Source organism: Exophiala xenobiotica (assembly GCF_000835505.1).
Source record: "Exophiala xenobiotica strain CBS 118157 unplaced genomic scaffold supercont1.5, whole genome shotgun sequence".
NCBI lineage: Eukaryota > Fungi > Ascomycota > Eurotiomycetes > Chaetothyriales > Herpotrichiellaceae > Exophiala > Exophiala xenobiotica.
Genome location: NW_013562490.1, coordinates 2,799,654 through 2,825,897, shown reverse-complemented (window position 1 = coordinate 2,825,897; position 26,244 = coordinate 2,799,654). Strand labels below are relative to the sequence as shown.

Below are 26,244 nucleotides of genomic sequence, written 5' to 3'. Positions count from 1 at the left end.
ATGACTCGGACAACACCATCACTGGCTGGAGAATCCCGGCCGTTGGAGGCCTTATCACAAAGTCCTGGCATGTTTGCGGGGACTTTCAGTGCGCTTCAGCAACACTTCTTTGGTGTTTGACACACTATGCCGTCTCAAATACCTTATCTGAGCTGCTTCCATGTGTTTCTGTGGTAGAGAGACCATGGCAAGATGGTAACAAATCCAAATAAGCGAACTTTCAGACATTGCAATTGACATCGGTGGCGCATTTAGTCAGCGGTCAAACACTTCCTACATGTTGATTTGCTGATTTCGACAATCCACGCCATCTCGGTCTTTACGGAGCCAGGACCTTCCCAAAGGAGGTGCTCTGCGTGGAAAAAGCATGGGAGAGCAAGCCTCTTCGCCGAGAAGGCGTGTAACTCCGTCCATTGAAGTTCAGCGCATGTTATTACTCCCATACCGTCTAAAACATCCTTTCATAGTATCTGAGTTTGTCGGACATCCCTATCTCCTGCACGGAGGACCATCTGATGCGAGAAGATCGCGTCTATCTTGGGGACTTTAGATGCGACAGCGTGCCATAGACATGCCGTTTGCGGCTGGAATGGAAGGAACATGTCGCTCCATCGCAAAGTCCGGCCAGAATGAGAAGCATAAGGTGAGGTATACCTCGTACAAATCAAGGTCTGCCCGTTTTCAATCCACATCAAAGTCCACGAAACGTTATCTCGACAATCTAATTGTATCACACAAACCGAGCCATCTAACAGCCAAAGCCAAACCGCATCCCACCCGATACATCATAACAGTAACCATGTCTTCAGCCGCTCTCTCCGGCAAAGTCGCCATCATCACCGGCGGTTCCAAGGGCATCGGCGCCAGCACCGCAACTGCACTGGTCAAACTCGGAGCAAAGGTCGTCATCAACTACGGGCATGACTCCGCCGCCGCAGAGAGCCTAGTCTCCCGCCTGGGCGGCGCTGACCACGCCATCGCCGTGCAAGCCGACGCCGGTAGCATCACAGGCGTCGAAACGCTCGTCAAATGCGCCGTCGACAAGTTCGGCAAAATCGACATCCTGATCCCCAACGCGGGAATCCTGCCCATGAAGACCGTCGAAGCCACCACAGAAGCGGACTTCGACCGGGCGTTCAACCTGAACGTCAAAGGCCCGTACTTCCTCGTCCAAAAGGCTCTGCCGTACATGGCTCGCGGCAGCAGGATCGTCCTGCTCTCGACGACGCAGTGCCACGCGTCAACGGTCACGCCGCCCTACACGTTGTACTGCGCGACCAAGGGTGCAATCGAGCAAATGGTTCGGACGATGAGTAAAGACCTCCAAGCCAGCAAGGGGATCAGTGTGAATGCCGTCGCGCCGGGGCCGACTGGGACGGACTTGTTCATGGAAGGGAAGAGCGAGCAGCTCCTCAAAATGATCGCAAGCATGAACCCGAATAATCGCATAGGAACACCCGAGGAAGTGGCGGATGCCATCGTGCTCATTTGCCGGCACGAGGCAAGATGGGTCAGCGGACAGACTATCAAGGTGAATGGTGGTCAGGCATAAGCCAGCCAGAGTGCGCCAAATAGCTCCAGCAGATATGTGTGATGGTACAATTGTTGTTCCGTAGATCTTCTGCAACATGCCATGCAAGTCAGCCTGATCATACACACTGGCTACTGTGAACCAATTGCATCCTGTGCCATGACCTACCGTGTCTTGCACGCAACTTGTCTCATAACAGTCCCCATGTAGAATCGGCTGCAACAGCGTTTACATTCAGGAATGATATACTGTCGACACAACATCAACAACCCGAAGAAAACTAGTCTCATAACCTCATCGACGCATGTCGTCGCCCATTCAGCGCTTGGCCGCCTGCTCCAGCAGCTTCTTCCGGATCTTGGCAGCCTGAGCCGCCTTTTCAGCCTCATACTGCTTCTGGCGTATCTCGGCCTGCTTTCTTCGCTCTTGTTCCGCCCCTGAGTCTCGACGCGGTGGGACCGTCATGTACGGAAAAGCATTTGCGGGCCCATCCGCCGGGCTCGGTTCGACGCCCGTACGGAGGATGGCGTCCCATTCCCCGGCATTGGGCCCGGGCCGTGGAAGCTTGTCCACAATGTAGAACGTCTCCTTGAACGTCTGCAGGCCGTCATCGTAGTACCAACGAAGCGAGATGGTAGCGCTCGAACTGTGCGTCTGGCCAGTGTGGTCGGCTAGTATGACCAAAGGACTCGCTCGGATGGAGCCAGACGTTGCCACAGCTTTGGCTTTCGAGATCAGGCTCTTCTGTAAGGTGCCATCGTAGAGCGTATTGGACAGCTTGACAGCATCTTCCTGGTCATCTGCAATGACGGAGATCCGAACTTGGGTGTTGGCGGGCTGTAGCATCGCCGTTAGCAAGTATGATCCCAGGGAGAGCCGACCTCGTAAACTCGAACAGGAAGGAGAAGTGACGTACCATTCTGACAACCGAGCCTGATTGATGGAACAGTTGTGGTCGACGACTTTGCCAGGAGCGAAATGAAGAATCCAGCTGGCCATCCTGCATAAAAGCATTCGCATTCGGGGGCGGGTGGTTGCGCCCCGTTGCCATTCCCACAACGATGGAGCAATGAGAAAGCAGCAAATGCACAGTCTTGCAACTGTATTACTGGACAGCCTCTGTGCCCAAGGCCGAATCCAAATCTAAATGTGCTGGCGAAATCGCATTGGAGGATTCGCTGCTCCTCATATATTCGTGTCAGAGTTTTCCAGAATTCGCCATGCTTCAACAGTACATCCCTGTCCAGAGCAACATCAAGAGCTCGATGGATGCTGCTTTCCGATGTTCGATGAGACCCGGGTCACCTTTATATCTTGATTTGTCACTGAGATACGGCAACTGGAACAAATTGACAACCAGAGATGGACGGGTGGAACAGATGTTGGTAGAGGTACAAGAGTGAAGAGTCTCCTTTTCTGCGATCATTGCGGCTCAAAAATGTTCAGATGACCTCTTTCCCAGAGTCAGTCCCATGAACCACTTCGAGGGTTCCTCTTGAACCTGGGATCTTGCCACAGCTTTTTGTGTAACACAGTGCCCAAAAACCGCTTCAGTCTTTTTCAGTTGGGTGAGCCTCTCACCACTTCGGTTCAAATCCAGATTTTGGCGAGCTCTGTCACACGCCTCCCGCATCACCGTAATTCTGGCAAGTACCTCGTTCGAGCCTGTCTGTGTTTCGAATTAAGTCGTACATTGGAAAATTCCAGATTTCCATAAGTTGACTGCCCGCGCTTGGGTGAGATACTCTGGCAAATACCCGTCACGAAAACCGCCCGTGGTGCGCCGCTGTTGCTGAATACTTTTTCGAAAGGAAAATTCAAGCTTTTAGGTTGTCATCCTGTCCCATTTGCTTCTTTCGGTTGTCCTCGACCAGAGCGAGGAATTCCGTCCAGTTTTCCAGGATCCATGGACGGCCGATAATACAGTCGAATTTGGCATCAGAGCCTTTCTGCAGTATGTGGAATGGGGCATTATGTTCAGATGACCGAACAGACTTCGAGCCGGGAACCCGGAAATGCCAGCGGAGAAAAACGGTGCTTTCCAGCTCGCTATATCCTCCAATGGAGTGTACGAGGCCCTGGTAGGGTCTCTTCTCCACATTGAGCTGAGCATAAGCATCATGAGAGACCAGATTGAAGTCGGCCCCGGTGTCGAGAAGCACACGTCGTGGTGTCGTCGTTGGACGCTTGTGGCTCTCGACCCGAGCGCTATCATTCTCCAGATGTATGAACATGAGGACAATGAAAGGGTTGAGTTGTGGCCTTCTCCAATTCACCACCATGACTTTGCCGATGCAGTGTGAGTCGGTACATTTTCCCGCGACGTCTTCCTTCTTCGGACATCTTCGTTGGGAAAGGCGGACGGACTCGCCTTCTTGCAGGACATGGGTCTGAGGCGCCGAACGCCTTGGACTTCGATTATGGGCTTTTCGAAAGGATCTCGTCATGTCTCCGGCATGAAATATTTCATTCAATGAAATTAAGACAACTAAGCTGCTCCGATTCTGAATTGTTCAGGATAGGGCTGCCTCCAGTATTTCCTCACAACCGAAGGCTCGGTTATCTTCACTTGCAGAGCGGACTTTGATCAACGATTCGACGACAGGTTAAGACCCTTCGATGTTCTTCATCACCAGCAATCGGGTCGCCTAGGCAGAGTGCTGTTGCTACCTCTTATATGCGAAGAGGTGTTATCACTCCACTTTTTACACCTTGAGAGCCTCTGCTTCTCGCAGATATGCAGAGTGTCGTACAAGCTAAGTGTCGTCCTTCAAGGCAATGCAGCATGGCGGCAAGTTGCAAACTCCTGCAAGCATAGGGTGAACTATGCGCTCGTAACAGCTGTGGCTCTCCGGTTTTGAGACATGGTCCATGAATTGTTGCAGAAGAGGGGCCTTTCATCATTTTCCGGGGCTTGTAGTGCACCCCGAAGCACCTCCCAATATTCTGGATCAGCGTTACCGAGATGACCACTGTTTTGCAACTTGCAGTAAAGCTGGTTTGACACGGAACAACTCAGATGCTCTCAGGCTTGTAGCTGTGTCTATTTCAAGCACGAGAATAGCAAGGAAAGTTGCCACAGCCAGTCCCGAGACAAATGCAAAACTTGTCGTAATCGTAGAGTCTGAGTAGTCCTCCCGAATATGTGACTGGATAAACCATATGCCGACTTATCACATATTCTAAATTGTCTCCCAAGATGCAACAATCTGTGAGCGATAGCAAGCCGTCTCAACCCACTCGCGCGAATCATTGTTTGGCCTCGCAACAAACAGGTGTTTCGGGAGAAGACACGGCTGATGTTGACGTGACAGCACTCAGATTTGAGTGTGGCGTGCGGGAGTCCAGGAAACTAGACAGGGACCTTCGAAGGGGGTCTAGGGGTGGATCGAGCGATCCTGCCAGCATGAAGACGAGAACGTGCTTGCATAGGCTACTCCCGTCCTTTCATGCTTGATGGCGAGGCCCGCTGGCCAGTTCGGGTATCCGTGCAGCAAGCTGCTGCAATTGGCCGAAAGATGCAGTCGAGTTGGACAAGTGCACAGTGGCCCGCCATATAAGCAGACAGCCGCTCATTGTACACCCACGTTGACAGAGGTCCCTGACTTTGTAAGTTGCAAGTGAGACTGTTGCCTTTTCGCCTTCCAAAATGACAGGTTACGGAGCTCTAGCATCGATGATAGCAAGCCACCAGAATGCCGAAGCTTTCAGGAAGTTCTCGAGCATGAACATGGAGAACATATTGCACATGCAAGCTGAGTTGCAACATCTAGAAGTGGTGATCAATGAAGTTAGGAAGATCCCGGCGTTGAACAGCTTCGACAGGATCTGGATCGAATGCCCTGAACACATGTCAGAAGGCGATATACGTAAAATATTTGAGCGGTCAAGGGCCCTGCTGGACGAGTATTGTAGGGGGCCTTTTCTCAAACCACTGATCGAGAAACATGCGCTGACGGGAACACAAAGATCGAACCCTCTTGCAGACGGCGAGAATCAACGCCATGCATGGTCCCCAAAAGAACAATTTGGAGCTGCGGCGGCAGTGGTACGACGAAGAAAGTGGTGGCAACCAATTCTTATACGGCGTGGAAGCCGGCATCTTTCGTGACCATGATAACGATGCGGACTTGATGACACTGAAAGAGAACCTGGAGAGCAAAGACGCATTGGCCAGATTCTTGAGCCGAAGAATAGTGCCGCTGTATCATCGTGTCGTTGGGCACAGGATTCACCGGACGATGGCAGAGAAAGCATTCGAACGAACGTGCTATTATACGCCCGAGACATTGGTGCAAGTGGGCAATACCATTTGCATGCTCCTGTCCGCAGTCATACCGGCTCTGTCAATACTGGTATTGTTCAGTGTGCAGAGCATTGGAGGTCGATTAATCGCCATTAGCCTCATGAGCCTGGTCTTTTCATTGGTGATGAATGTGATTGCTCAAAGACGAGCTGACGTGTTTATGTCTACCACGGCCTTTGCTGCGGTTCTCGTGGTATTTGTTGGGAGTGCAAACGTGATGGACAATTGAGCACCATGGTATGGCAAGAATTCCCCGGCCGGCATGGATGGTGACACCTTCGGAAGACAGGGGGTGGTGTTCGGCTGATGAGCGCGATGGTCGGTACTACCCGCGCCCACCTGCTGCGAGGGCAAGTTCGCAGTGCAGCTATCTTTGGCTGGAGGCGGCAAAGGAAGTGGATTGCTCGCCGGTGTGTGAATGCCTACCGACAGCTAGCTGGATTCAAATTGCAACCCCTTGCTTGCCGAGCAGCGAGTGATGGGACAGGACCATTGGGCAAACGGGATTGACGAAGTGGTCCAACGCTATACAGAGTCAATCGAGACAAGTCTCATTCTTCACGTCAGCAATCCCGAGCTATGCCAGAAAAAGACAACAGAGACGAAAGAAGATGGAAAATGGAAATTCAGTCCAAGAGAAGATGATGACGTTGATGGAACAAACGAGGAAGATGGAGGGAAAGACACAGAGAGGACACAGAGGAGGGAAAGCGCATGGGAGCTCCTTCACTACTCGACTCCCTCAGCATTTGGGTCAGCAGAAGGGATCACGTGAGCTTGGCGAAGAAGGAGCCCAAATCACGCCAAACCTGTTCTAGAGTGTCTAGGTGCGGATAAGAAGTGAGGGGCAAGTCTGTCCATCTGGCAACTTCGGCTCAAGCTTCAAGCATCGGACGCAATGATGGAAGGGGGCCAAAGCTCTCAGCAACCCAGCTCGTGCCAGCTCCCAGCTCCCAGACCCCCTCCCCCAATCAACCAGACCTCAGAGATCTCCCACTCCCCTTCCTCAGCCGCTGGCTCTCTCTCTCCCTCCCTTTTCCTGACCCAGCCTCTCCCACCAGCTTCGATTGACGCCCAGTAGCTTGGACATGCTCGCACCATACCCGGGCTCAAACCCGAACCGCGCGCCCACTGCATCATCATCATGCCCTTTCTAACGGAGTACCCTCACCTCCCTTCTCCTACTCGCTCCTCCTGCTTGCTTTCTGTGCCTTTTCTCCTGAAGTCCCACTAGTCTTACCTGCCCTGCGCCCTGACGTTTGCCAGAAGCTCCTCCCCAGGTGTCTCTCAGCCGTACTCACGTTCTCCCTCGACCTACCTCTCCTGTCTTTGTTCTTGACTTTCCTCCTTCCAAATTCTGTCCACCTTGTCATCCCGTGAACGCTTTTGTGCCTCTTCCAGCTGCCTCTATTTTCACATCACCCCAACTTGGTCAATATCAACCTTCAGAATGCCTCGAAGAAGACGCCAAGACGACGAGGAGGAGGAAGAGGAGGAAGAGCTCCAAGCTCTGCCTAGCGACGAAGAGGAAGAGGAAGAAGAGTAAGCGATCCTCCTCACTGATTTGTTTACCGCTCTCTGTTGCTTCGGATTCTCACCGGGGGTGCGCCTTATTGAGATTGATACAATAATCCTCGAGTGGTCTGCAGCCGCATCCTGGGCTAATGTGTACCCCATTCTCTGTTTCATCGAGTGTACTTTGTAGATGCTGTGCCTGATCTTCCTTGTTCTTCTCCCAGCTCGCAGTTTTGAGACAGCATGGACGTTCGCAGCATGCTGACATGACTCTTCTCAGATATGAAGACTCTGAGGTCGATGACGACGAAGAAGGAGACGAGGAGGAAGAAGAAGAGGAGGTAGAGGGCGAAGAGGAAGAGGAAGTCGAGGAAGTGGAAGGTAAGACATCACCTCAATCCACCATGTGACCCAATACTAACCACTACCTCAACTTAGCCGCACCTCCAAAGAAGCGCAAAGCTGATACCGATGCTACCGAACCGGTTGCCAAGAAGACCAAGAAAACTGAAGAGAACGGCGAAGAAGACGAGGACAAGGATGAGGAGGCTGAGAACGAGGCTCCCGAAGATGACGCTGACGAGCAAGAGCAGGAGGAAGATGAGCCTGCGGTCAAGACGAAGGTCGTCAAAGGCTCAGAGAGCAAGACAGCCGCTGCCGAAGCCGAGACTGAACATCTTGACGACGAAGACTAGTCAGGCTTCACCAAGGGTCTTGATCAGGGTGGCTATTTTCGGCTTGATCTTGGAAAAATCCTCGTGCAGATAGAGAAAAGAGAGAATCACAGTGTTCTGGCATGGACGAACAAAATCTGTTGCCTATTTGCATTCAACTGTAAAGGATCGTGGGTTCACCTCGCGACCCTTTCGATATTGACCTCTCTTCGTTCACAAAATTGTACAAGACGAGCACTCTTAAGTTAGATGCATTCAAAACCTGGAATACCGTGCCTGCCGCCAAGACATTCGAGGATTTCTGTTGCAGTTACAGTTGCATAAGGTAATTGGCCTCGCTCTCGCGCTTTCTGTCGTGGCTGATATCGACGACATACATCGATTGGAATGCCACAAGTCATTGGATACTTCCCTTTGGTCGATTCAACCGTCCGTGCTCCAGAGGCATCACAACAGAGAAGTCCCCGATATCTTAGTTATCCCACTCGTTGAACGTTGATTCGGTTCTAAGGCCCTACCCGTACAGTCGTTCTCATCAGGCATCGCCGTATGGCTGATTACTCGACCATTGCTGATTCATAATGAGTCAAAGGAGGACGGACGATGCTGCCGCAAGGCTCCCAAGATGCGCGACTGGTCCATACTAGTAGCATTTTGCTATGCAACTCAATTCCATGATCGTGATAGGGGAGCGCACCGGCCTGATAGCGCTCTAGATCACACCTGGGGTCTACAGGTGCTTGAACCAGTCATCCCGACCGCATTCAATGATTCTACGAGCCACTGCTGAAGAAACAATATCCGAAGGCGACATCTTCCAGTTCTTCTGGTTTCGGGATGATCCAATCCATCACGCCCCATCGCACGTCGCACCGGACCTATCTTCAAGCAAGTGTTGGATCGACTTCCATTGATATGGCAAATTCAAAGCATGATCCGTTGATGGCTGTTCGTCTGGCCTCCTCGAGGTGTTCAGCCATGGCGACCCAGTCATTGCCTCGGCGTGAAACGTCAGCGAGCTTGAAGACCTTAGGAAGGCGGGTGCTGATACCATGAGCCTGGACGTCCTCACTTCACGCCTGCAAGAGCTCGAAGAACTCGCATCAGAGACGCACAACCACACGGGAAGCTCGGTTGCAGCAGATGTGTCTAAATCACCAGGTTGCCGATGCAGAGTTGCCCGCGAACGCTTTCATCAGCAAGTGTCAAGGAAGCTGGCTGCTTGACAGGTCGACTGGGACCAGCTTCGAAAGTGTTTCCCGGACATGCTGAAGAAGCAAGCCAAGACAGCTTCCTCCTGCATGATTGATCTGTGCTGGATTCGGGCCTGCCCCTCGGACGCCATGCCGGGCACTCCTTTACAAGCGCAGAACCTCAAGCCTGGTGTCACTCTCATACAACCGCCTATTCTTCACGAATCCGGATAAACGTTGCCCAACGTTTCAAGAAACCAGGTCTGCCTTGCCATCTTTTGCGTGCTGACCTACACCTACCTTGTTCTCCCCCGTCCCCATATGCTGACCATTACATAAACACATGTTGATGGGCCCAACCCTGACTTCACGAGCTCTGCGCCCCAAGCTCGTGTTCCATCCCCTTACGGCCTCCATCTCCATGATAGTCCGGTACGCCTGGGACCCCATGCGGTTTTTGTCTACCTGCCTCTTCCGTCAATCTCAGTCTTCGATGGTATACCGTATCCTGGGCTTGCTTGTTTCTATTCTTGTCCCACAGTCCACCTTGCCTTGCAGGACATATCCACGGCGGTACTACTCACCAGATGCATGGCCCCTTCTGATCTTCCTGGGCCCTGCGCCTCCCACAGGCCACGCTTACCAAATATAGATATTCGCCGCAGAAACGTACTGACAACGGTCTGGAACTATACGTAAGCGACGAGGCTGAAGCGTCTCTCGGCGGTGGCGGCCCTCTCACTTGATATGTAATCCTTCCCTCTCCCCCGTACCCAACCACGGCGTCTTCCCGTGGGTTGGCCCTTTTCTCGGCCTTCGTCCTGGAGCTTTCGGCCGCTGGTACAGTAAGGTAGTTTGGGATGCTACGATAGTGCTAGTCATCTCTAAGCCAATCCCCCGGGGTGGCACATTCATGGTATAACCCGGTCTCCAAAACACTAACAGTCGTGAACAAGTCACCGCGCGTCTTTCAGATCTGGCCCACTAGCTACATACTCCTTCCTATGACACCATCTCACATGCAGCCGACGCATGCCGTGCATCAGAAGAATTCCAAATGTCCATGTCTACCGGGTAGGTATCTATATCCAGTACCACCACCGCAGAGCTTTGCGGAAAGGCTGCGGTTTCTTGCGTCCTCGCGTCCTGTGGCCGGGATGTGTCTGCAAGGCTTCGCTCCCCTACTACCTACTAGACTTGGGTTCTGTATCGAGAGAGGGATGACTCGGCAGGACACAGCGATGTTGTACTAGACCTCTTTTCATGATGCTCTAGTCAAAACTCCCCCCGGCCCCCCGCGACCTTCTGAAAGACGCCATGCCTCGTATACTTCGTATCCGTGTCCCCCATCAACGTATCAGTACCTTTTCCCCGAAAGTCGGCCCAGAGGTTGTTATTTTTGTAACCCGCAGCTTTGTTTTATGATGCTCTCCTGTACGTAATCACGAGACACATGTCCCTGTTCATCCAGTGCTACTAGTAGTACTATTCTTGATCGTACACGCTAGTAGGACGTGCGTTGCTAGATTTGTTAACGGTTCGCAGAGCTACTTCCTCACCTCGAACATCAGCCGGGTCTGATAGTCTCCCGGCCGGCTATGGAGGGAAGATGCGTTGGGATTGTTATTATTGTATTCTATGATGCTCTGCCAGACCGCGCTTTGCAAGTTGTTCCCGTCCAAGTCCAAGGAAACGCCAAACGCTTCGAAGCAGATCATACATGATGTTGCAGTAATGACAGTGTACCGTTCAAGCGTGAAATGCCGACTCTCCTACTCCGTTGCTTGGTAGAAACTTGTGCTTCCCTGCTTTTCCGTAGCATTTTCCTCCATTCATGGTCACATTAAATCCGTTGTAGAACCTTTCTCGTGTGTTGTTTTTTTGTAAAATCGCTAAATTGCAGCTCGCACGGACTCATGCGAAAGACGCCCTGCGCCCCTTTAGAGCCAAATTTGGGAAACATCCCAGAACAATGGCGATCATAGACGGCCCGTGTTGTTGTTTTCGAACGCGTCCACAAAATGCCAGTCGATGTCGCCCGAATTGAGTCGCGGATGCGGATCCAGGTTGTAGCCCAACAATGCTGTTCGCGCGTGTGAATCGACCTCGTTACTTCCAAAACTGTGCTCGGAGCCGACTGGGAATTGCTGTCCTGGAAAAGCAGGCAGAAAGTCGTCCGGTACATGTGTGTGCTCCGAGTAAATACTGCTTCTGATACCCGATTGCCAGGACATGGGAGCTATGAACGATCCAGGCGTATCTGATCCCGAGTAACCTGAATGACCTAGGGCTGGGTTAGAGAGTGCTTGGAAGGCGGTTGGTTGTGCAAGGTCCATCTGGTGACTTGTTGGAGTCGGAATGTTGAACTTGGGTGGTGTCGAACCATTCGAATAGCTGGGTCGGACATGTGCCTTTTGTCGGTCCAGAACCGCCTTCATCCGCTTCCTGATGATGGCGTTGCTTCGTTCGAGTGCTGGCATGGCATTTGCTGTCTTCTGTAGCACTTCCAACAGGAAACCGAGTCCATTTTTCTGGACAGCTGCTGCTTGATCCTCCCCTGGTCGATACTCTCGCTCAAACCGTGAGACCGCGATTGTGGCGGCAATGTACACGCTGTAAGCATTCAAATACGAGATATGTGACAGACCGAAGGTGTTGGCCTGTAACATGATCAAATCGTGGATTGCTGCTGTCGCCTGTATGCACATTTGATATGATCGAGCAGGTCCAGGTGCATTCATGTCGCGTGCTCCAAGGATAACAGGTCGATGCAAGAGAATGATTGTCGTGTGATATAACAGGTTCAGAGACATGATATGAACCGGCGGTGCCAAAGATGGCATCTGGTCAGGATTTATCCTCAGATGAGGAGGTAAGGATATCAGCCAGTCACGCAGATCCCGAGAGATGCGGACGAAAATTGCTTCATTGGTTGCTTTGGCTTCTGTTGAGTGGTCTTCTTCCTCCATGTCATGCCTAGCCGCAGCTTCAGGGGAATAAATGTTGTGCATAACATCATTCAATATGACGCAGATCTTGCACAGCTGACGGAAGCATGAAACCACGTAGCCGGGGCACGGTGGGTAATTGGGTGCGTCGAGGATCTCAGGCCTTGGTGTTTCACCATAGTATGGCACCCAGAGGTCGCTATCGCTGTAATCGTCCATAAAGTTCAGAGGCACCTCATCTGTATTCAGAGTGAAGCCAGGCATTCTGCCGAGATATAGAGATAATATTTTATCCCAGGTGTAACAGCCCCAGAAGAGCCGCTTTCGAACCTCAATGTCCTCTGCAGTCAGACTTTTCACGAACGATTGAAGTCGGTCGCTGGGCAAATGGATTCCCATGTCCAAGGCCATACGAAACGCTATGCCTGCGAAAGTCCACGATTGCGAGGCATTCCCAAACATAACGTCACGAGCCGACTGTTGAAGTAGAGCCTGGATTGTCGGAATGGTTGGCTTTTTCAGTATGTCCATACCCAGGCCAAAGCGAGCTTCGTCGGTCATTTTCTGCATGAAATCTGCCGCGCTCATTGAACCACCAATGGAAGACTGCTGATTGAAGACGCTATGGTATTGGTCTTGATATACATCATGATTCAGGAATCTGGCGCAATGACCATGAATGACCTAGTGACTTGTTAGACGTCAATTGTACCGTTCACTAAGATAATATACTCGCCTTCAGGAGTGTCTCCGAGAAGTACGGTGGATCTTGTGCTCCGGGCGTATTCAGATCGACCATAGCCATTCCCCTTGTGAAAGCTGGTCTGTAAACAAACAAAAATAGGGGATGCTGCCAGCACCAGTGATACTTGAGCATCTCATGGGAGATTTCCTTGGGCACATTTGCCTTGGCCGCCCCATTGGCAATGGCAAAAGGTTCGATTTGTCTTTGGTGGTTTGCATTGAGGATAAGGTCTCGTCTCATTCGCTGATCATCCTGGCCGCTTCCTGTAGCCCGGGTTTGTGCGGATGGTAGTGGAGAATGCTGGTGTTGAGCCGAAGGTGGTTGATAGATGGGAGAGGTCGAGTTATGGAAGGCGACAGTGCCAGTCTCGTCCATACTAATATCTGTCTCCCATTTCACTTGGCGATTGCGATGCGCGAGGCCACTCGAGCCTTGCGAGCCTGCGGTCTCACTTACTGGCGACGCGCCTGGTAGTTTCTTTTCTTCTTGAGGACCGGCCTGAAACGTGTTAGCATACGTCCAAGACAGTGCTCCATCGTCGTCGCCGCGTACCCTTGATAACCAAACTTGAGTTTTGACTTGCCGTAGTTGGGCTTTCAACTCTTGTATTTCCTCCTCGAGCGACCTTACGTACGCAAGCGACGGCGGCTTATCATAGTGGCAATCGTCTTTGTACGCTATACACCTAAGCAAAGGGTCAGTAAGGGAGCAAAAGTGGTTGGCTCGGTTCCAATGCTCACGTTGTACATTTGGGCGTCTTTCCGTCGCATTTTGACTATCAAGCAGTCAGCCATCTGAGGTCGTTTGTCAAAGAGGTCGTCTCGCGGCGGTGGATTGGAGAAGGCGAGCCTCAACAGATACGTGGGACACGGAATGAAATACCTTTCTTCTACGACAGCCGGCGCATGTAGATTTGCGATGCTTGGACTTTGTTTTCACCTCGACATCCGCAGGCATCTTGACGAGACTACCTTTGTGTGCAGATTGAGACACCCTAAGGTTGAATCAGAACGTGATCGAGCCTCGTCGGGCACGAGCAGCATTTGTTCAATTTCTCCTCACTGGCGATTAGAATTGGAGTTGTCAGCGGAGTCCTAGACCCCTGTGACCCCTGTAGAGCCCTGTATCTTTACGGGGATGGCGTCCCCGTGTCACAGACACGACGCAGGTTTAGCCTTATGATGATGAAGCGATATGCAACAACACACTCTCTAGTAGACCAGGAGCGAAGTCAGAGTCAAATGCAAAAAGAAGCCATCTCATACAGGATTAGTCTAGCAGGGACGGAAATAGCATGTAGGAAAAGCCTACTAGCTGCTCGAATCCCTGGACCCAACCTCGGGGGTGGTGCACAAATGACGAAGTGGTGATCCCGGACCACGAGAAGGATGTAGGGACTTCAGCCAGTCAATTCAGCAAGAGACCTGCAAAATATGTCATCGCAGCCAAGTGCCAAAGCCGCCGAAGCACGTAGAGTCTCCTAGCCTGATGACCCTACCGTGCACTGAATCGCAAGAGGCGTCGGCTCAAAGACTAGGATTTTCGAGACTTGGGCCTTTCGATCGCTTGCCCTCGGAGTCTCCCATTAGCGTCATCGAAGATTCCAATGTCGACTAAATTGGTGGACTGAGGTCGATCATTATTGATGAGAAAATGCGCTTACAAAACGACATTTTGGAGAGGTCGGGGTAAGTCGACAGAGGTGGCATAGGCCGTAAGACCCAGCAAGTAGTTAGTGGTCTAAGGCCTGTCGTCTCGCTCGACAAAGCCTACTGAATGGAGCTGGAGAAGTTCGTAGTTGACTACCCTAAAAGCGCATCCGTCGTGGCGCTGTCGTATTGTCAAGATATTGCCGGCATCCAAACGGGTACCGCAGAAGGAGGGCGAGGAAGGGGGATCACTCTAATCGAAAGGGCAGGTGGTCCCCCTGCGATGACCGGCATCGGCATGAACGGCGGCCATGGCGATTGCAGGCATCATGAGGCTATTGCAAAACTACAGCAAGCGCTGACCATCGCAACAACGACGACCTCCTCGTATTGTAGTGCCACCAGGTCTGGTGCATCTGTTTTGTCCATTGTTCAAGGCAAACACGGTCGCTTGGTTCACATCAATACTATGGTCTTCTTTTCATTCTCTCGCCTATCTGACTCCGTAACGCTGAGCAAACTTGGAAGATCCGGAATGGCGGTGACGAGGAAGAGCTTTGGCCCTCACCAACAGCATAAGGACCTTACACCGACTGACACCGTCTAAGCTCCCGTGTACGGAGCAGCTGGGATGCTTACAACTGGGGATCAAGGGCGTCCATTTGTATTGGCCTAAACTACTTGTAGTTGGCGCAATGCACTTGCCCTGGACACACATACATACACCCATGGCTGTTTTTGAACTGTCCCCAGGACCATGCTGCGGCTGTCAAAAACAGTCCAGCTCGAGGTCGAACAGCCCCTCTTCATCAAGGAGCGGATCCGCATCTCTGGCGAACACGAGGTCCTTACGCACGTCCATTTTCGTCCTAACCACCGTCAGCTCCTTAACGAATATGCACCAGCGATGCCGGACGGACGAAACCACTCACAGTTCCCTGCTGCCACGAGGATTCGGTAAACGTCCCATCCACCGCCTCCTTATTGATTCAGCAAAATAATCCCGTCAAAGTCTGGAGCGTCCCGGTCGCTCTCGAAATAGTGTCTCGTCAGCAGTCCTCTCATTTGACGCCTCGATGTAGACCTTTGTCACAGGCAAAACCATTTACCAGCATGAGCCGGGACGCATCATCCAGGATGTACATTCAGCAACAGTGTCTCCAACTTGACGCCGCTCATATCCGACCCCTGCGTGGTGGTTCACTCTTACATCCAGAGCCTTGCTGAACGATTCACCATTCTGTTGTGGGCGACGCGCGGTTCCGGTCATCAGCAGACGCGCCGAACCGGCGCTTCCACAGGCTTACAATCGCATAGAGATTCCCCGTCACACATTGCATGGTACGATTTGGTGGATTTAGAAACGAAGGATGATTGACAAGGGGAATGCCATGCTTAGTCCTGACAAATGCAAGTTTCCCTAGTGCAGAACATGATTGTCCTGGTTTAGGCTCAGCCTCTACGATTGCGAATGCATCCTCTGCGGCCAAGTGTATGCTTGAGAGTATCAGTCCTCTGGAAAATCGATTGACCAAGTCGTCATCGAATGCTATCCTGGAATCTCATTCTCTAGCTGCTTAGAGCTCGCTGACCTCAGGTCCGCACAACTAGGGATTCTCATCGACCAGCGACCGTGGCTGTCCATCGATGCTAAGATCATTCAATGGCCCTACCAAGCCTGCACGGGGACTTTCAAGTTGACGCTGGAATCATCAGCCTTGGTCACAGCCGAGATCCGGGGTCCTTGGGGAAGGAAGCAGAGGATCTAGCGCCGTGATTGCTCCTACAGAGCTAACTCCCCTCTACCCGTACTGGAGGTATATTGCAGATTTTCAAATCATATCCGGCGGCATGATATGCATCCATCGATGGTGGGGAAGTAAGGTGCCTCCCAAAATGCCCGAGTACTTGATTGCTGAAGAGAAAGTATCCTTGAAATCGAGGAAATGGCCGGAGAGTGGCCGGTGAGGCGTGTTTGATAGTCTGTAGTGCAGATGGACAGCGTTCGAGAGATGATCAGGTACATATTCGAGCAGGGCCCCTCAAGTCCTGAGATCTCATCCTCATCTCGTGCAGAAGTTTTCATGCCTTTCAATTTGCAGGAGAAGAGTTGATTCCAGGCGAAACGATCTTAAACCTGAACAGCTCCGTAATGTCATTCCACCGCGCTTTGAATTGCGACACACTGGGCGGACTACATGAGTTCCGGTGCTCTTGAGCCGGCACATGCCTATTAGCCTTGCTCTTCGGAAATCTAACTGAGAGATTCCCTGCTTAGGGTCATGATGGGGTCTTTTGGGGCTTACGAGAACTTACCAGATGACCACGGCACTGCAATTACAATTCAGGGCAAGGAGGGACAGGTATTATTTCTAGTTGTGAATCATTCAATATCTCATACCGTTTCTGCGATCTGCTGACACGGGATTGCTTTGCTGCTTGTCGCGTACAAGGGTTTGAGACATCTTTCTCTGCCGCACATCAGCACCATCATGCACCTTTTATATGCAATAGTAAGATACGGGGAAAATGGTTAGTTCAAGAGGGATTGCTCGCAGGCCACGGCACTAGCCTCCCTACTCGCTTGCTCGCCTACATTTACCACCCCACGGGTGTACGCCACGCATGAGAGGCCCACTCAGCAATTGAAGTTCTAGCCTGAGAATTAGCGGCCTTCATGATTTTCGTCGACAGCAAGCTAAGATGCATTTACAGACAACCGCTGCATCCCGAGACAGTCTGACCGCCGCCGTCTTTCTGATCATATTTCTTTGCTGTTGCATCTCAGTTAGTAGTCTCACAAGGGGAGCGAATGCTCATGGCGAGCGGGAATGATCAGTGATGAGACTTCCATAGGGGAAGATTCGAGGATGAAAAGCGATCAGCACACAACGTCGCACAGTCGTGGTACAGACGACCAACTCACCAACCCCGTGCCTTCCCAAGATGCACAAGATCCTATAAATTGGCCATTATGGCTCAAGGCAAGCATTCGAGCAACGTCCTCTGAGCGGCTGCTGATTTTGTTGAGATTGTAATACTTACACAAGCTTCTCTTCTCGCAGCTATCGGAGGCTTGAACACTGCCGCCATCAACCCGGCTTATGCGCTGCTTGCTGAGGAGTTTGGTATCAGCACCGTCAGAGCATCATATCAGACGTAAGGCCGATTGGTCTGACGAACCGATCATCCAGCATTGACGATGCGTTAGGACGGTCTGCATTGCGCTCAATGGCATTGCGCCGTGGCTCTGGATCCCTCTCTCCAACAAATACGGCAGACGGCCTGTCTACCTCGGAACCACCTTCCTGGGCTTTATTTCAGCCTTGGGCTGCTCGTACACCCAGTCCTTCGGTCAACTTATCGTCGCAAGAGTGTTCAATGGCTTGTTCCCTGTGGCTTTTGCCTTAGGCGCAGCTACCATCACTGATATGTTCTTCTACGACCAGCGGGGAAAAGCTATGGGCTTCTTTACTGTGACTATGGTCAACGGCAGCCACCTGGCACCCATCGTCGGAGGTCTCCTGGGTCACTATTGTGGATGGCGATGGATTTTCAAGTTCGTCGCAATCGTCGATGCAGTCATGTTGATCACTGCCTTCTTCTGCTTACCGGAGACACTCTACATCAGAAAGGGACCAGGCTCTCCTGCTAGCTTCGATGCTACAAAGTCCTCAACTACATTCTCTCCGCAACAGTCCCAGTTCAATAGATCGGTCTATCTCTCACGATTACGGCTGTGCTCGCGTTTTCCTCAACTGACACTCCGGCTGGATCAATTCGTCATACCGGCTCTGAAGATGGCTAAGTACCCGTCTGTACTATTTCCTGCCATATACTATGCTACCATGTACGGCTTCGCCTCTATCCTCCCTGCGGTTACGGTCGCGGCGATCTTCACAGAGTTTTTCCATTGGAACACGCTCACCATTGGCCTCACTTATGGAGCTTCGCTCACCCTGGGTGGCATATTCGGCGAATGCGTCTCGGGCTGGGTCGTCGATCGCATTGTCAAACGCGAGAGAAAGCGCCTTGGCCGTGATCCGGAACCCGAAGTCCGACTCAAAGCCATCTGGATGGGCGAGATCATTGTCCCCGCTGGCCTTCTGATCTATGGCTTTTGCCTGCAATACCATACAGCTTGGATCGCGCCTATACTGGGCATGGGGGTCGCATGCTTCGGTCTGCAAATCATCACCACGACCACGTACACTTATGCCATCGACTGCTACAGGACCGAGAGCAGTGAAGTGGCGCAGCTTTTCAACTTCATCCGTCAGGAGATCGGTATGACCTTTGCCTTTTACGTGGTCAGACTCGGAGACAAGATTGGCTATCAATGGACATTTCTCATGTTCGCCCTCATCGGCGGTGTTTTGGCTTTCATTCCCATGCTACTCATCATCTTCAGAGGCGAGCAGTGGAGGAAAAGGCTGGGTAAACCGGTAGATGTGAATGTATTTGACAGCATGGCTCGCCCCAGCAAAGTAACAGAACAGCCCTACACCGCAGTCTAACCTTAGCAATCTTCGAACGGCACACGAGCACACCAGCATGTGGCGTTTCTGAAAACCCGACTCACGATGGGGAACGTTGTCACCACTTTTAACGCTGAGAATCGAGCTAATGCATGCTCCTCACTTCGCTACACTTCCGGGTCCTTCCCAGATCTCAGATCGACCTTCAAGGCTAATCGAAGGATTTCTCTCTGCCACGGTCGATCGATCGATCGCCATACATTGGCGCTACATGGGCAACCCTACCCTACATGTGCACCACAGATACGAGATGTCAGGAACCGCAAAAAAGCCACAAGCGCGCAGAGGGGAACGATGTGAGATGGGCGCGCCAGCTTACCGCGATGCACGGTCTTGGTTGCATGGCCGGACATATCACTGGTCGCGGAGTTTTTATTCTGCGTTCGCGTTCGCATTCGCGCTCCCATACACCCACCTCCCAGGGCCGGGAAGACTCCGGCCCACCAATGTCCACCACGGTATCTAACACGTACGCAAGCAGCCAGTGGTACTAGTCAGTCAGAGTGCTAGGTTGTTGTAACTGCCAGCAAGCACGGGGCACGAACAAGCCAAGGTGTGGACCTGGCCTGATCTGATCTGATCTGATCTGTGTGCTGTATGTTGTCTCCCTTGATCCTTGGGGTTGATAGCAGTAGTAGTACTTGCTCGAATTCGTCAGAGTCACCTACCGAGTACACCATGTAGAGCTGAGACGAAATATAAGCGAACAGCGGTCCTTGAGGCTCTGAACAATGACACAATCTGAGAGCGAGAAATATAGCCATGGCCGGCCATATGATTCAATCTGGCGCCTTGCCATATACTTCGGGCTTCATTCTCGTTTGCCTTGCATCCAAGCTGTATTGCTGCAGACGGAGACTTTCCGGAAGGACGAGACAAGGCAAGCCCCTCCATCTTAGCTCGATGGCCACCGACAAAGGGCCTCCAATCAAGCAATCAAAAGGCAAGGACAAAGGCAGATTGGAGCACGCAAACAAGTCTCATCTTCGTTAAGCAAGCCAAGGGTCGTAGACAGACTGGCTCAAGGTAGTTGCAAGACCTCAAGAGCGCTGACTTGGTATTCGGTCTATTTGGTGACCTGTGCTTTATGTACGACGATACCATTACTTTCTAAAAAATATAACCCAACGGCACTCGTAAGCCATGATCATCACTTCTCGGGGGTTCTTTGGTATTCAGACCTTCACTCCTCTACGAAGTTCCAGCCCGATAGTCAATCTTCTCAGTCATCAATCCTCGCGTTGCCGCTGACGACCCTCATCGGTCGAGGGCGACTTGGTCCGACCTCCATTTCGAAGTTCTCCTCGCCGACCCGGTCCGCATCATGATCATCTCTCCAGGCATCCTGGAACACCTCCGCTGTTGCCCGAGCTGCCTCATCGTTCCCACCGTCACCGCCGATATCATTGGTTGTAGTTTGACGCTGAGTAAACATAGCTTCGTCCCTCAATCTCAGTCTCTGCAGCCGAATGCCTTCGGCTCGGACGCTTCTCTGCAATTCTCGGTTTCGTCTCTCACGTAGGCTAATCGCTCGAGCTGTTGGAGTCTGCTCCCCTGCGTTCCGCTCCCAGCGACTTCCGTCAAGATCAGAGCCGTTAGGGGGACCGGTACGAACCATTCCTGGAGGTGCCGTGTAGGCAGCGTCACGCTCGGTAACGAATGGTCCTCTGGACAGATCGGCGGGTGTCTGTGGCTGAGAGCTTGCAGGAAGAGAGTCATTGTATATGGAGAACGCATTGCCATCTAGGTACTGGTGCCTATAATAACGAGGCTCGCTGCGAGGAAATGAGGCTGCATTCCGGATAGGTGTTGGAGTTGCAGGCAACTCAGGAGATGTCGAGGCAGCTTGAATTGTGGAAGGAGTCTCGATCGGCGATGCGTTCAAGACAGGAGGTGAGCTTGGGAGACTCGTCGACGAACCTGCTTGACCGAGAAGGCTGCTACTTCGTCGGGGTGTGCCGGAATCCGTAGAAAGAAGTTGACCGGGAGGCATCTCCGAGGTCTGGCTGTCTGGCAGGTCATTTGCGAAACTGTGGTTGCCGAAAGTATATGCTCTTGAAGTGGCTGTGAATGACGGAGGGAGGACGAACGGCATGCTTTCAGCCAAATCATCACTTTGTCGGCTTGGGCTTTCCAATGACAATCGATCCATGTCGCCGGTGAGTAAAGTCTGCAATGAAAGCTCTGCATCCGACTCTTCTGGGTCAGATGTCTTGTATGAATAGGTGAGGCTTCTTCGTCTGTAGCCTTTGGTAGCAGTGAGGTTAGATGAGCTACCAACACCGCACTCGTCTTCAGGATGTAGTGGGGGTCGTTCAGGGGACATTCCTCTTGAGAATCGAAGAAGTGAGCTTTTACGTGGAGCATGCTTATTGACTTGCATTGCTGGGACAGAGGACTCGGGCGAGGGCGATCTTTCATTTCGGCCATCGGCGGTGTCTGCAGCATCTTGGTGCTTCCCGAAGTCGTAGTCATCAGAAGAGACTTTCGAGGCATGTTTGGAGGACGTCTGAAGATTGCCGAAGGATTTAACCTGCTTCTTGGGCTCTTGTTTGTCGGTGTCCTCATCCATCGAGGGCCCAAAAGGCCGCCGGCAGGCTAGCTCAAACGTAGTTGGAGCAGACAGATTGAAGTCAGTGTGACTCGGTCCACTTGTTTCCGCCTGAGCTTTCCGATAGTCGTCGAGATATCGAGCGATGTCATTCTTCTTGTATCCCTGTCTAAGTAAGCCATAGTAGATATCAGCCTGCCGTAGGTTGAACTCGATATCGGCTTCGGAAAGGGAGATACTGGTCGGTGGCAAGCGGATCATCTTCGAGCCTGCTCAGCCACCAGCGTCCGCTTGAGTGCTCTACAATTCCTGGTCATAAAGAATGGTGATGAGTTGGAGCGTTAGGATATCGATCTCGGACGCCATGTTGACCCTTGTCGTAAGAAGTTCGTTCCTGCACCTTGACTCCGCCATCAAGGTGGACAAAATGAGCAGGCACGAGGATGTGAAAAGGAGCCTTGTAACCAGCATTGCATTCAGACAGCTCGCCTTGAAAAAGTCGCACAGTATACCTACCTCATAAACTACTTGTAGTTACTCACCGACTTGCAGAACTGTCATTTCTCTGGACCCTTCACGCCTTCTTGACGCTCCCAAAGCATAGAGGCTGTCTTGACTCCTCACCCGCCGGTGCAATGCATGAGAATATACTCCGTACTCCGTGCTAAAGAAGAAAAAGAACTGGAGTTGGTGGACCTGATTTTGCAAAGTCATATCACAGCACATACATACTCCACAGCAATCTCGAATTAATCTGGGCCAACTCCCTCTGTTCGACCGAAGAGGGATAGTTCTCAGTTGCATAGACTGAAAGCTATCCTTCACTGAGCAAGCTGCGTGTGTGGTGGCTTGCGAAGGTTTACGACAGGACGACAAAGCCATCTCCATTGCATCGGCATCGAACGAGGTTGCTGAATTGTTCTGATGGGATCGGGCTGCGCAAGACGGTGACTGCGCCGCTCGACAACCAAAGTAACAAGTTAACTACTAGTGGGAAGCGAAGGCCTGAGCCTGCATCTGCATCTGTATCTGGCGAGCTGCGGCTTTCTCGATCATTGCCCCAAACACCATCTTACATTCTCGCTTCTTCTCTTCCTCGTACGACACTCTATCCTCTCCTTCAACATACATCTACGCTCGCTAAATCGCTCTTCTGGCCGCCTTTCGCCGTCACCGACATCCTCCTTCGCGCTTTCTCCGACGGTCTCTGTCTTCCCCCGATACCTAGTCGAGACTCCTGAAACGAAATCGAGTTCGCTACGGTCCAGACCCATTCTTGCGCAGGTCCTCGAGACTCAATTGCACAATTACACCGCTCGGGTTCCATGCCGCAGCAATGAAGAGACGGACATATCTGTTCTGAACCAATACTCCGTCACAAGACATTCTCTTGAGGCCTGAGGACGGACGTCATTGCATGCCACATCGGTCCTCCAAGCCACTCCGTCCACGACGCAAACCCCTACAACAAGGATGGCCGACCTCTCTCTTGGTCCATTAAGGATTGCGAATCCCGATGATGCCTCTCCAGACACTCCCTTACAGCAACACGCTCCTCCGTCCTCGTTCCCAAAAGTGTCTCCTCTCTACGATGCCAATGGGAGAAATGATTATCTCTCCGCCGGCGCTGCACGACCTGGAAGTCCCGTATCTCCCGTGGACACGCCCTTGGAAGGCCTCCCATCTCAACCTCCGCCAGAAACATCTTCATCCGCGCCATCAACAATTAACCAGAATAATCACCCAGCGGACCGAACCGCTCAGAGGTCAAATCTCCCCCATACCTATCAAGATCAGCAACAAGCACAATTTCCCCAATACCCTACCATGATACCTCAAAACCTGCACGATCCTCGGGCGAACTCGAACTCGAACCGACCCGGCTCTGCATACTATACCCAAATGCCTGCCAACGGTGTTGCTAGTAACGGAGTATCGAGGCAAGGGTCGTATAGGGTACGCAGCGACGGTTCTGGCACTTCCGGATTTCCAGTAAGAACATCATCGAAACGCTCGGGCATGGGCGAAGTGGCCGGGGTGCCGTCAAGAGACGACTCACATACAGAAAGAGCGTATGGCCAGGGACAATATACCTTGGGCAACGCACCTCTCCCTCCGCGAAAAGCATCTCGCGGCATGGGCTCTGCTCGCCTGGGCACTACCCCGACTGGCAATACACCTCTGTCCACGACTCCGATCTCGATACAAACTCCATTGTCGAGCTCTCCCTACAACCTCGAAGATCGTCCGTTGACCACCGCGGCTGACGACTGGCAAGAACGAGGAGCAGCTGTGGGGGTCAAGAAAGAGTATGATGCAGACGGTCGAGTGTCCCTCAAACCGGTCAAGAAGGGGGTCAAGGATTTCAACTTTGGAAGGACGTTGGGAGAAGGCTCTTACAGTACGGTGCTTGCAGCTACGGATCGATCGAATGGGAAAGATTATGCCATCAAGGTCCTGGACAAGAGACATATCATCAAAGAGAAGAAGGTGAAGTATGTCAACATTGAGCGAGACACACTCAATCGCTTGACAGATCACCCGGGTGTGGTTCGGCTCTACTACACTTTTCAAGATGAGAGGTCGCTATACTTCGTTCTGGACCTATGTCCCGGCGGTGAATTGCTAGGCGTCCTGAAGCGGATGTCCACGTTCGATGAGGAGTGCACTCGATTTTATGGCGCACAAATACTTGATAGCGTCGAGTATATGCATAGCCGCGGAGTCATCCATCGAGACTTGAAACCGGAGAATCTATTACTGGACGAGAACAAATACATCAAGGTGACCGACTTCGGAACCGCCAAACTACTGCCAGAGCGGAAAGATCTTGATGGACGGGTTGATTTTGAGCCGGATTCGACCAGTTCTTCGGAGAATAGAGCCAACTCATTTGTCGGCACTGCAGAATATGTGAGTCCGGAATTATTGACGGACAAGAACGCCTGCAAAGCCAGCGATTTGTGGGCATTTGGCTGTATTCTCTATCAGCTGCTTGCTGGTAGGCCACCATTCAAGGCTGCCAACGACTATCAGACCTTCCAGAAGATTGTCAACCTCGACTACGATTTTCCGCGAGGCTTCCCAGATCTTGCTCGAGACCTTGTGGAGAGATTGCTCGTCCTTGACCCACAAAGGCGATTGTCGCTGGAACATGCCAAAAACCACCCATTCTTTGCGGGCATACAATGGGGGAAGGCGTTATGGCAACAGAAAGCACCACGCTTAAAGGCGTACATGCCTCCGCCGCAACCTCCCATCAAGCTCAACGGAGGTGGCGGTCAAGACAGCTATCCCCCAGACATTGGGCCCACTCATAGCACGCAATCGACCATGCTCCCTCCGAACAATCAAAAACCACAACCAAGGGTGATCACTGAATTACCACCACCGAGTCAACTCGATATTGAATGGTCTCCTGTTCTGACGAGAAACAACGAGAGGATACTGAAGTTGGGCAATCTGTCTGTGGTATCGTCGCCCAACCCTCACAGTCCTCACGGTAGCGAAGGGGGGAATAAATTATCCAGGCTGTTTGGCAGCAGAGATACCAAGAAGCGACAGAGACTTGTCATGGTCACATCGAGCGCTCGAATTATTATAGCCGCAGCTGGGGGCGAGGAGAAGAAGTCCAAGTCAGAGATCTCGCTACTCTCTCCCGGGGTCGAATTTTCCAGTGCCACTGATTCGAAGGGGATTACACAATGGATCGTCAACACGGTAAGTTCGTGGAACAGTGGTTGTAATGTGGCAGGGCTGACATGAAAGCAGAGAGATCGACACTTTGTCTTTGAAGACCCGAAACCACCTTCGAACGAACCGATGGCGACAGCCATATCTGCGCAGGAGTGGCTTGATGCCTTGGCTCGTGCCCGTGAAATTGCAATCTCGTTGCAAACCTCGAACAACAACTATTCGAATGACGACTCCCTCAATCTGTCATCCTCGGCATTGTCGAGTCATGCGAGCACCATGGATCGGACGACCGACCTCAGTCCACACGCTGCGGGGCATGGCCATTCTGGTCGCTCAATACTGCACAAACAACAGTCTGGAGGCGATGCCGAATCACTTAAGGGGAGAAAGCGCTTCAGCAAGCGGCAGTCGAAGAGTGGATTGACCGCGGTTTTCTGAGGAGCTCATTGCATCCTCGTGCGTTGATCTACTTCTTGAACCAATTCTTAGCATAGCGTTGCGATTGTCGGGGTTTAGTGTGTATGGCGATACTGCGTGGGCAGGGCATAATGAGTACATCTGAAGCGCATTTGGCTTCACTTCCCTGGGGTGCATTTTGTACGGCAGACTTGATGGTCATGGGATAGCAGCCCTCTCGAAAGATCTATACAAGATATATTGGCCTGAAGAAAAAGATCACCAAACGGCCGATGGATCGAATCAACGTGTTTAATTTCAGACGAGGACTGATTGTAAGTGCTCACGTATTCATCTACTCATGTACTCATGTAAACACTTTGCGAGAGAAATGTACGATATCCGTTTTGCGAGTTTGTCTTTAGCGCTCTGTGTCTCCCGCGAATGGCATGTCGATCTCTGTGGGATACACCCTTGTCCTCCTTGTGCCTTGATTCAGCTT

General features: G+C 51.9%; 9 protein-coding genes across 9 annotated transcripts; 5 read left to right on the top strand and 4 right to left on the bottom strand.

The window, feature by feature from the left end:
* Window positions 1–799: 799 nt before the first annotated feature.
* PV05_08834 (uncharacterized protein) lies at window positions 800–1,552 on the top strand (the record flags this gene model as incomplete). The annotated part of the gene is made up of 1 exon (XM_013458375.1): window positions 800–1,552. One exon carries the CDS (start codon window positions 800–802, stop codon window positions 1,550–1,552), a length of 753 nt encoding a protein of 250 aa, XP_013313829.1.
* A 134-nt stretch (window positions 1,553–1,686) lies between these two features.
* PV05_08833 (uncharacterized protein) lies at window positions 1,687–2,832 on the bottom strand. The gene is made up of 2 exons (XM_013458374.1): window positions 2,448–2,832; window positions 1,687–2,368 (listed from the first exon to the last, which is right to left on the bottom strand). The coding sequence occupies exons 1-2, from the start codon at window positions 2,580–2,582 to the stop codon at window positions 1,850–1,852; spliced, it is 654 nt and encodes a 217-aa protein (XP_013313828.1). The 5' UTR covers window positions 2,583–2,832; the 3' UTR covers window positions 1,687–1,849.
* Window positions 2,833–3,277: 445 nt separating this feature from the next.
* Window positions 3,278–4,481, bottom strand: PV05_08832 (uncharacterized protein). The gene has a single exon (XM_013458373.1). It carries the CDS (start codon window positions 3,976–3,978, stop codon window positions 3,349–3,351), a length of 630 nt encoding a protein of 209 aa, XP_013313827.1. The 5' UTR covers window positions 3,979–4,481; the 3' UTR covers window positions 3,278–3,348.
* Window positions 4,482–5,180: 699 nt separating this feature from the next.
* Window positions 5,181–6,066, top strand: PV05_08831 (uncharacterized protein; the record flags this gene model as incomplete). The annotated part of the gene is made up of 2 exons (XM_013458372.1): window positions 5,181–5,442; window positions 5,501–6,066. The coding sequence occupies 2 exons, from the start codon at window positions 5,181–5,183 to the stop codon at window positions 6,064–6,066; spliced, it is 828 nt and encodes a 275-aa protein (XP_013313826.1).
* A 699-nt stretch (window positions 6,067–6,765) lies between these two features.
* Window positions 6,766–8,301, top strand: PV05_08830 (uncharacterized protein). Its single transcript, XM_013458371.1, has 3 exons — window positions 6,766–7,379; window positions 7,633–7,733; window positions 7,791–8,301. The coding sequence occupies exons 1-3, from the start codon at window positions 7,288–7,290 to the stop codon at window positions 8,045–8,047; spliced, it is 450 nt and encodes a 149-aa protein (XP_013313825.1). The 5' UTR covers window positions 6,766–7,287; the 3' UTR covers window positions 8,048–8,301.
* A 2,533-nt stretch (window positions 8,302–10,834) lies between these two features.
* Window positions 10,835–14,143, bottom strand: PV05_08829 (uncharacterized protein). Its single transcript, XM_013458370.1, has 5 exons — window positions 13,795–14,143; window positions 13,653–13,687; window positions 13,465–13,597; window positions 12,904–13,410; window positions 10,835–12,851 (listed from the first exon to the last, which is right to left on the bottom strand). Exons 1-5 carry the CDS (start codon window positions 13,867–13,869, stop codon window positions 11,199–11,201), a joined length of 2,403 nt encoding a protein of 800 aa, XP_013313824.1. The 5' UTR covers window positions 13,870–14,143; the 3' UTR covers window positions 10,835–11,198.
* Window positions 14,144–17,298: 3,155 nt separating this feature from the next.
* On the top strand, window positions 17,299–19,928 carry PV05_08828 (uncharacterized protein). Its single transcript, XM_013458369.1, has 3 exons — window positions 17,299–17,545; window positions 17,593–17,720; window positions 17,773–19,928. Exons 1-3 carry the CDS (start codon window positions 17,393–17,395, stop codon window positions 19,076–19,078), a joined length of 1,587 nt encoding a protein of 528 aa, XP_013313823.1. The 5' UTR covers window positions 17,299–17,392; the 3' UTR covers window positions 19,079–19,928.
* A 319-nt stretch (window positions 19,929–20,247) lies between these two features.
* PV05_08827 (uncharacterized protein) lies at window positions 20,248–22,106 on the bottom strand. Its single transcript, XM_013458368.1, has one exon. The coding sequence runs from the start codon at window positions 21,909–21,911 to the stop codon at window positions 20,322–20,324; it is 1,590 nt and encodes a 529-aa protein (XP_013313822.1). The 5' UTR covers window positions 21,912–22,106; the 3' UTR covers window positions 20,248–20,321.
* Window positions 22,107–22,679: 573 nt separating this feature from the next.
* Window positions 22,680–26,154, top strand: PV05_08826 (uncharacterized protein). The gene is made up of 2 exons (XM_013458367.1): window positions 22,680–25,370; window positions 25,422–26,154. The coding sequence occupies exons 1-2, from the start codon at window positions 23,124–23,126 to the stop codon at window positions 25,782–25,784; spliced, it is 2,610 nt and encodes an 869-aa protein (XP_013313821.1). The 5' UTR covers window positions 22,680–23,123; the 3' UTR covers window positions 25,785–26,154.
* The last annotated feature ends 90 nt before the right edge of the window (window positions 26,155–26,244 follow it).